The 10,550-nt window shown below is 32.6% G+C and overlaps 2 protein-coding genes and 1 pseudogene across 2 annotated transcripts in view; 2 read left to right on the top strand and 1 right to left on the bottom strand.

Moving 5' to 3' along the window:
• Nucleotides 1-10,550, top strand: part of LOC125872110 (superoxide dismutase [Mn], mitochondrial) — a 333,170-nt gene that overhangs the window by 290,504 nt on the left and 32,116 nt on the right. The window lies entirely within an intron of this gene.
• LOC125873582 (uncharacterized) lies at nt 1,574-3,892 on the top strand. Its single transcript, XM_049554484.1, has 6 exons — nt 1,574-1,763; nt 1,888-2,173; nt 2,270-2,617; nt 2,736-2,818; nt 2,889-3,499; nt 3,644-3,892. Exons 1-6 carry the CDS (start codon nt 1,574-1,576, stop codon nt 3,890-3,892), a joined length of 1,767 nt encoding a protein of 588 aa, XP_049410441.1.
• LOC125873583 (uncharacterized) lies at nt 4,743-8,239 on the bottom strand (annotated as a pseudogene).

Below are 10,550 nucleotides of genomic sequence, written 5' to 3' on the forward strand. Positions count from 1 at the left end.
TAAGGCGTAATTAATCTCCATTGAAAGGAATAAGGATTATTAATATGAAAAGGAAGTTTAGCCTTAAATTAAAGAAGAAAAATTGTATTCCAAACCGTCTTTTGGCACGTCTTATATAAAGAAGATGAAAACAAATACCGAAGACCTCCTTTGCTTGAATTTTGTATTTATTAGCTTTTAAATAAAGATAACAAATCGTCTTTAATTATTTAAATTTTAATATCCAAAGGTATATTTAGATTCAGTCATCTTAATTTTAATAGAGAATTGTAATTTCGGCTTTTAAAAAAATGTCTCAATTATATCATAACTATACAAAACAATTCCAGTAGCTTACATTTTCATGCATACAAAAAATAAAAAATAAAAATGAGATCACTGACACAAAGACAAACTAAATGATTTACTAAAACACTTCATTAATTCCTCTTAGAAGACTGCCATAATTTTAACTTTTTTCTAGCTTTAATTATATAATCTTGTTGAAACTCTATACGAAAAGGATATAGCTTTGTTGTTTCCTCTTTTTGAAATTAATAATTTTTTAATGATTTTTTTAAATTCCACTGTTCATATACAGGTAAAAATTGAACGGGATAGAGGTAGAAAATAAAATTTTTAGAAATTTAAAGAGATTTTAATTTATTAGTCAAAGAGAATTTTGATGATGGGAAAAAAGAATTGGCTTCCCGTAAAGAAGAATTGGGTGAAGAGAAAAGATTTGGGGGGAGAAGAGTTTGTCAAGTATTAATATAGAGGATTCATCGTTAAGTTTAACTGTACTTTTTATTTTTATAATTAATTTTAGGGCTAAGGACTAAAATGATAATATTTTTATATATATCAAGGACTATTTTGATAAGCTGATATATATGAAAGATTAAAATCATTCAAACCCTATACATTAAGATCATTTTCTCTTAATATTCTTGTCATTTTATGTAGGTTTTTATTATTTTTAAAATGAGAATAAAATAAAAGATCTTTTTTAAAGACGAGCCAATCAAAATTGACCCTCAGACAAATTCCACATGCCATTTTCCTTGGTGTTTCACAATCTAGTACACATTGATAAATATTCATAACTTCTTTTTTTTAAGAGAAAAGGACTTTACTTTTGGACAGTTGTTAGAGGTTCAGTCCATGTCCCCTATGGCCCACAACCAAGGTGATTTTTTTTGGGAAGAGAAAAAAAGCCCAGCTGTATTGACTTTAAAAAATGTGATTTAAAAAAAAGTTAAACTTACATAATTGACTATAGTTTTAGGGTTATTAGATTGAAATAGCTATAACTATCATATTTTAAAAAAATAGCTACAGTTTGAGTTAAAAAAATAGCTAGATTTCATAAATATTTCATTTTTTTAATACAAAAATACATTCAAAATTAACTCCCACTAAATGAGGTCAGTTAATGTAACTGACAAGGCTATTTTCCAGCCCTTAAACCCACTAATTTGGCACTATAAAAAATGTAACTGACCTATAAGGTATAGGATTCTGATCAGTTTAAAATTGAAAATATGTTCCTTCTTTCCTTTTCATTTCACGCCAAAAGCAAATAACCAATTCCATGGCTACTATCACAGTTTTGATTCGGCATTCCGAAAAATGGAGCGACGAGAATTGCTATATAGAATATAGCATTGATGGGATAGTGTTGAAGGAATATGCTTCGTATTCTGATTTAGTTGATTTGATTTCGGTACAATTGAACGTCGATCTTACAAAAAAGTGTATCAAAATCAAATACACTGTCGAAGGTAACGACACGCCTATGGAAATACGTAACGACATGGGTGTGCGCGTATATGTTCAGTTGAAAAAAGATCAACACTCAATTTGGAGTATATCTCTTATGTGTAAGTATTTTCGATATTGATATAGTATATTCTGATTCTGGAGAAACTTCTATTGAAGGTGATGTGTTGCAACTTGAATACAATCAAGAATTAATTGGTACAAATGATACATTACCAATTGTCCCAACGTTTGACGATCAACCAGTAGATGCATTTGATGGTGGAAATGATTTAATAATTACGAACAGATCGCAAAAGGAGATAATGATTGATCAGATATACATGGATAAGTCAACATTGAAGGATGTGATGGAAAAGTATTCAATCGAAAAAAGGTTTAAATTCTTGGTGGAGAGGTCAAACTCTATAAGGTAAATTGTTGTTAAATTTATTTCATTTTAAGTGTATTGAGTTATGTTTGCAGATGCAAAGCAGAACTAACAAAACAATATAAATTGAATTCGCAGCTATACTCTTGTATGTCAATCTAAAGAATGCCCATGGCTGATGAAAACGTCAAGTATTAACAAGTCGAAGATGTTCAGAATTAGAGTTTTTAACTCTGAACATACATGTCCTTTAAATGATGGGGTGCATTCAGATTTTCGTGCAACAAGTGGATTGATTGGAGGAATAATCGCACCTAAATTGAGAAATCACGAGAGGAAGTACACTCCAAATGATATCAGGGATGACGTTAGATTGGACTTGGGTATTGATATTAACTACATGTTGGCATGGCGAGCAAAAGAGAAGGCATTAGAATCGATAATGGGGCAACCAACTGCGTCTTATAGGAAGCTACCTGGATACTTGTATACCTTGGATAAGACATACCCTGGTTCACATATTCGAATGAAAAAAACACCTGAGAACAAATTTTTGTATGTGTTTATAGCGTGCTGCTTTTATAAAGGGATTTGATCATTGTAGGCCGATTGTTTTTGTAGACGCCAGCCACCTTAAATCAACATATACTGGAGTATTCGTATCAGCCAGCACTTTGGATGGAGCAGGTATTTTAGATACATAAATACATTATAATTTTATTTATTTGTTATTCACCCTTTTTTTACATTATAATAGGGAATATATTACCTTTGGCATACGAAGTTATTGATTCAGAAAATGATGTTTCTTGGACATGGTTCTTTGAACAATTCAAAGAAGCTTATGGTGAAAGAGAGAATATGTGTGTGGTATCTGACCGACATAATAGCATAATAAAGGTTGTATCTATTGTATACAACAATATCCAACATTACGCCTGCATATGGTACTTGTGGGCTAATGTATGCAAGAATTTTCGAAAAGCAAATGAGCAATTAAGTGAAGTATTCTACACTATGGCAAAAGCGTATACTCAAACTGATTTTGATAAGCTAATGAAAAGAGTTGAGCAGTTTGATGTAAGGGTGAAGAACTACTTGGAGTTGGTTGGTTATGAGAAGTGGGCAAGGTTGTATGCACCAGTTCCTCGTGGTTGGGTGATGACATCGAATATTGCAGAGTGCATCAATTCGACGTTGGTAGCAGCAAGAGAATTACCAATAGTTGACTTTCTTGAACAAGTGCGCTTGATGTTTGCTAGATGGAATTGCACAAATCGAAAAAATGCATCATGTACTTTCACACTACTTGGGAAGAAGTTTCAGGAAATGCTTGTGCTTAATGAATCAAAATCTGGACGTATGACGGTATGTATGTTGAAGAAAGGTTAATAATTTATGAGAAAAATAATATTTGTCATATTCAGTTGATTATGTATTCATTTATTTAAGTATTTAAAGTGTATTTGCTTTCATAAGGAGTGTATAAATGAAATTACGTATTGATTCTAGGTTGTCCCGTTAACTGATTACATTTATTCAGTAAGTGATGAAGGGAAGAGTTATATTGTATGCTTGGAAAATAAGACTTGCAGTTGCAACAGGTTTCAAGTTGATGGAATACCGTGCGCACATGTATGGAGGGTGTTGAACAAAAACCACATGCTTCCAGATGAATATTGTTCAGACTTTTACAAGCCAGAAACAATATTGAGAACATATGAAGTGCCTGTGTATCCTTTCCCTGACAAAAGTGAATGAAATATACCTGAACACATTGATACCGAAGTTGTGTTGCCACCAAAATACAAGCGACCTCCAGGAAGGCCAAAGAAGCAACGAGAGAAGTCATTTAGCGAGTTTAGCAAAAGGAAGGGTACCAATTCTTGTAGTACATGTAGACAGCGTGGTCATAATAGGCGTTCATGTCAAACTGCAACACGGAATGCATAGGAACTGATACATCCCACAATTGAAGTGTTCTTTTACTTAATTTTTGTTTTGTCGAATAAATGACTTATTTGCCTTTTGAAATATTTGTTTCTTTATTTGCTTGCTTAAATTATAAATTAACTTGAATATTATCTCAATATTAAACATGATACAAAATTCTCAATCGATAAATATCCAACTATCAAGTTGATATTATTAACATTTATCGATACACACAAACTACTGGTAATAATACTTGAGAATATGTTGGTGAATACACATAAAACATTTACTGAACGTTTATCACTTTTAAGAATGCAAGTATCCAAATGTCCTCAAGTAAGAATTGAAAATAAATGAATATAGTAATACTTGTGTATATGTTGATATGAAAAGACTCTAGTATAAATTTATACTATTGAATATGTTGATAAAAAAAACACACAAACTGAACAAAGTTATATATCCAAATGTATGTGTTCAGGCAGACTGGACATTTATACAAACATACATCGATCTCTTCCTACCATTACATTGAATGCAATAATCCAAACAAAAACAGTAAATCAACATGATCATATATAAATAGAAGAGTTGATAATGTTTGACAAAAAACTAAAATATTAGTTTTAACCATAAGCATAAAATAGAAGTTCAAAAAGATAACTAGTACAAGATACTAATCAATCCTAATAAGTTGACTATTATCGATTCTTGCGGGTGGCCTCATCATTCTGGGTGGTGCCTCATTCTCGCTAACAGCCCCTTCTTCCATCTTCTTCACTGCATATTGCCACAATAGTGCGTCGTATCTGATGCGGTGTAACTTAGAATTAAGGTATTGAATTGGAATACCTTCACCCTCACTTAGGTACTCAGCAAATGCTAGCAAATATATCCCACAATCCCTGAAAGATACACTTATTAAATAGGATATTGTTTATTTAAAAAGTAAATTAAGAGACTATTTTTTTATACTTACAAGTCACCTGATCCCTGTTGAGGTATATCCTCCACATACGTCACATCGTATGCAATGTCCTGATCTTGTGTATCATCTGAATTATTGGCAATCTCCATTGACACATACATTGGCAGAAGCTGAGCAAGCTTTTGAATTTCATCCCTAACATAAGAGTTATGACCTGCTGGTCTGTATGAGTCATATACATAAATGTGTCGTTCAACTATTGACAAAACAGCCAACACCCAGTGATTTTTCTGCTCCACACTCACTGGTATGAACACATTATCGATTGTATTCCATGGAATGGCAGCCATCAACCTATACCCATTTATGTAATCACGTATGTCGCTTTCAACATTTGCAACACATATTTCGCTTCCAACTTTAGCATATGTGGCATAAATTTCATCAATTTTTGACTTGAACAGACAGTCAACAGTAGTGTATCTGTAGCGACTATTGATGTTGTACTTACTTTTTTTACGCAAATAATATAGAACCACATCAATATGCTGTCAAATAAAATAATCAATAAATATATGTGCACATCTTATAAACAGAAAGGGCTCCTTTTACGTATATATTCATGTTTTTACCTCATCATTTAGAAGTTGTTTATCATAAGACAGAGAGTAGAACCAATTCTTGTTTGATATGAGATGAATACCCAAATCCATATCAACCGCCAATTCTGCTTTTTTATTCTTATACCGATCTTCATCATGCATCCTTTAGATAACAAATAGAATTAAAATTTAAGTATATTATGTGTACAGATGACAATCAAATGAAATAAAAATACGTACTTATTCATATGCCTAACAAGGAGCCCTTCACGAAGCCACATTGCATAATCGTCAAAAAGATCATAAGTATATGACCCTCGTATGAAGTCAGAAACAAAAGGATGTTTCTTTCATAAATTTTTACCACATTGGAAGAGCTACCTGAAATTTTATGTATACAGACCCACAAATTATAACAAACATATTCTTGACTTATTTCCTCATCAATTTTGCATGAAAAATCATGTATGTTAAAAAAAATAGAAGGGGGGGGGGGGGGGGGGGNACATTATTAATTACCAAATGATGATCCAAAATTTGTCGAGTATGAAGAAGAATTCCATCGATCGGGACGTCTTGTCCTTTGAACTGGCATAGGTGTAGTATCATAAACAACACCCTCTGGATGAACCACAACCTCTGGATGAACCACAACACACTTTTTGGGATTGATTGTGTCAAGGCTAGGTAACAAAACATCAAGCAACTCAAATTGTGACTGTGGTTGTTGGATTCCATCGTTCTGTAAGGCATTAATGTCTCATGTCTGAAATGAAATGGCAAAAATAACATATATTATTCAGAATGTCACGCATAAATAATTTATATGAGTAGAACAATTAATATTACACTAATTAATACTTACAATAGAGATACTATCCTACCATCAGAATTCTACCAAAGTTACATACATATTTATAGTATTATAATGTATTATATTACCAGTAGGTATACTTACAAAGTATCATATGTATTGTTGGTATTGGAATGTATTCTATTATCAGTAAATATCCTAGTATATAAATATTTCTACAAAAACTAGAAATAAGTAAATACAACTTATAAGTTCATTGAATAAACCATAAGTATTCAATTTATATAAGTTATTTACTTATTTTTGAATACATAATTGAATACATTTTTTAAACACCCTTACAAATACAATAAAATTTAAACAGTACCTCAAATGATGGCATTCCAACAGGCTGTTTGCCGTTAGACTATTCATGTACTGACAAAGGGTCTTGTATGTGTATCTAGGCAGGCTGATAATTCTCCTGGACATTATCTTTGACGTGTTCTTCAAGAACGAATTGAAATGTCTGATCCTAAAAATATTACAATAATAAATATTTTTTGTTTGAGAAATGTAATAGAATATTACAATAATAAATATTATGTTTGAACCTTTAAATTTTTTGATGATGTATCTATTCTTGAACATTTTTCACCATCCACTTCTAAATTAGAAACACAAGTTAATTCACGTAGTACCTCATTTATATCAAAGTGAGGTTTATCCAAGAATGTTGAGATCTGGTTGCCGTCTTTCATTGAATTGTTGTTCGACCAATCAGGTACATGTGTTAGAGATTTACTTCCATCTTCCTGTTAATGTTATACAAAAATAATTGAGTTTTGTAACATTGGTTAACCTGTATATGTGAATGTATTCTCGTAATTTATCATTGTTGTGCTTAACCTGACATGATACTCCAGATTGAGGATTGCTTTTGTTGACTGCATCCATGACTTGTTTAAAATTTTCCAGTATAAACAAGCGCAACTCCTTGAACTCATTGGTAACCTGATTATTAAATAAAGTGTAAGAATATATCGGAATACAATGTAAACTAAAAAAATGGAACAACTTCCTTACATAATCCTTGAAAGAGGCAAGATCTTGTCTCAGCACACCAATTTCGCCTGCCTTGGTATCTTGAGGTTGTTTCGAACTCATTGGTGGTGTATTGTTGGCAGAATCATCCGGCTGATTATGCAACTCCTGTACTGGTACATTATTCTCCACGGGGGTTGAAACAGAACTAAAGGGTGTACTCTTTGCCTTACGGTAACCATACAATACTGGTGGACTTTTCTCCTTACAACTCGAACCTGCATGCATATTGAACTTTTTGATCGATGTGGACAATGAAACAGTTACCTTATGTTTACCTTTTTCTTTATTGTGTGGCTTATGACTTGGAGGGTTTGAAGTGAAATCATCATCTTCGTCATCATCTTTGTCGCCAACTTTTTGAAAGGTATTCTCGGGGATTGCATCACTTTTTGATGGAAGCTAATAAAATGCAATCTCCTTTAGTGAAGGTTGAATGTTTTTATATTTTAACTGCGCACAAAATAGTTATAATTAACAAGTATATTGATAGACAACGATATCTGTACTAATTGAATAATGAAAATATGTTAAATTACCGGATTGCCGCTATCATCGAACATTCCTTCCATAAGGAATTCGTAATGTATTCTGTTGTTTTTGGTCCTCCAATTGACCAGTCTGGGAATACGATTGGTCTTCTTTTCAGCAATATTTAGATGAACAGCAGAACAACATTCATATATCCAAACTTGCATGGCAAGAGGCATACCATCAATTCTATAATACTTTTTCTTGGCATTCATTTTTTTTGTTATGCTTTTGACCAATTTGGAGAAAACATCTTTTCCCTAGGGGTATTCATTGTACCGGTCGCTCTCAACTAGATCAAATTGTATCCTTGGAATTGATGAGCTCTTCTTCTCACCGGAATAGATGAACGTACTGATAAAATACAGAATTGCGAATTTAATAGCATCGTCATCATTCCCATCACCCCATACCTTGTTTTTATACTTACTGATCAACTCTGCTTTTCTTATAATACTTTTACCCTCAAAGTACTGATTGATTAATCTATTTGGCTCGCTTGTGTCAAACAAGAAATCGTCTTTATCAGCAAAGCAGTTCAACCCAGTAATGATGGCAAATTCTTGAATACCAAAACGGAGTGTGGTATGATTTATACGAAAGAACAGTTCATCCGGGGATTTGTTCTCCAATTCACGTACCATCAAACACCTAAAGATTTGTGGTTGCGTCCTACACACGTGCATTTTGGTATATGCTTCAAAACATGTATCTTTAAATCGATTGAATTGGGTCGGTGTAAGTTTCCCCTTCAAATCTGTAACTATGTTATGGTTCACATAAACCTGCATGCGCGGGGGTTCGATCGGGCGAGTTAACACATAAAATCTGATACCCTGTAATTAAGAAATACTAAAATATGAAACTGCACTTTTTTTAACATTAATAACTTCATAGTAACCTGATTCTATGCATACATACAAGACAACACATTCAAATAGAAGATGTACCGACACAAAATAAATTTGATGCAAATAACAATCTGAAAAGTATCCACATATTCAATAAACTACCATTTAACTACAATCATTTTCAAAAAACAGAATGACAACATAACCCCAAATACACTAGAAGGTATTCAATGTGTGAGAGTATGCCACACTAAAGGTATGCCATAGTATAATACATTGGAAGAGATATCCTCCACATAACCTTTCTTGTTCGACTTACTTTACATTAGAATGATATTGCTTACAAGTTACAACATACACGAAAAGCCATTGAATAGCATGCTAGACAACAATCACATGTACAAGTATATTAATATTTCGCGAGTAACTGCATTAATGCGACCTAAAATAATAAACATATTAAGGCAACTACATACATCAACTTAACAAAATAAGGATCTCATAAACCACATATAAATGACACAATAAAAAATAATCCAAGCTCTATTAAAATGTAACTACTATGTAAAACTATGCACCAGAAAAAATCTTATGTGCCAGAACATAATGCAAAATGGTTACAAGTTGAACACTAACTACAATCCTACATCCAGATTACTTGCAACTTCTAATGCTCATATCAAAAGAATATTACATGTTCAGTTAAAAGAAGCACTTCAACATTCATATTCATACAGAGCTATAATAACAACATCACCACTAAAGTACTACAAGTGGGGTTTGAGGAGGTTAGTATGTACATAAACATTACCACTAAGCTCAAAAAATTAATATGAGTGAAGAAATCAAGACAAAATACTACAAGGCACCTACTCTAAAATTTCCAGTTCCCAATACTCCAGTTTCAAATTGTATATCCTCCACCTAACCTATTTACACTCAATTTACAGTACACTGCAGGTATATATGTATACACTTATTCTACATCCCAAAAAAAACTAAAAAAATATACATACCTCTAGTTCTTCTTCACTCCTTTCTTCTTGTTCTTCATTAACTACATGTTTTCCAATCATGCCCGAAACAACATCTTTGACTTTCCTCCTCTTGTCAATTTTTCTTTCAGCCACTTTCATTGTTGACCCTTCTTTCCTTTTAGAAGAGTCCGACCTTACTAATTCATCATTCAAATCCAATTTTATAGGGCTATTAAGAAATTTCGATTTCTTCTCTATCTCCATCGCAGCAATGGAGCCTGAAACTTGTGATTGCATTTGCGTTATACACAAATCAAATGAGGGTATCCCCACCATCCAATTATCAGGATAATATGTACCTCTTGTGATCCTCCTTGGAGTATTTGTTTCCGACATTGCAATGTTGAAAACAATCTTCAACTTCAACACTAGAAATAAACATAAACGTATAGCTATATAAGACTTTCAAAGAAAAAAATAGAAAAAAAATAAGAATTTGAAGAAACCTGTAGGATCTAAACAACAAATAAAACTCCGAAAATAAAGCAATGTCGCTGATTGCAAGGATCCGAGCGAAGAGGAGACTGATTTTGTGGATACTTTGAAGAGGTGAAGTTGACTTAGGAGTAATGTTTGTGATTTGAGGATAAAGATTTGATTTGGGATAAGAAATGAAAGCTGCAAAAAGGGGAGTAGGA

This window comes from Solanum stenotomum, chromosome 8 (assembly GCF_019186545.1).
Source record: "Solanum stenotomum isolate F172 chromosome 8, ASM1918654v1, whole genome shotgun sequence".
NCBI lineage: Eukaryota > Viridiplantae > Streptophyta > Magnoliopsida > Solanales > Solanaceae > Solanum > Solanum stenotomum.

What these genes read in the sequence shown, in the direction of transcription:
- LOC125873582 (XM_049554484.1), top strand. Translation starts at nt 1,574, where the DNA reads ATGGCTACTATCACAGTTTTGATTCGGCATTCCGAAAAATGGAGCGAC. An exon ending in CAGCACTTTGGATGGAGCAG is followed by an intron (nt 2,819 to 2,888) that starts GTATTTTAGATA and finishes ACATTATAATAG; the next exon opens with GGAATATATTACCTTTGGCA. An exon ending in CAAAATCTGGACGTATGACG is followed by an intron (nt 3,500 to 3,643) that starts GTATGTATGTTG and finishes TATTGATTCTAG; the next exon opens with GTTGTCCCGTTAACTGATTA.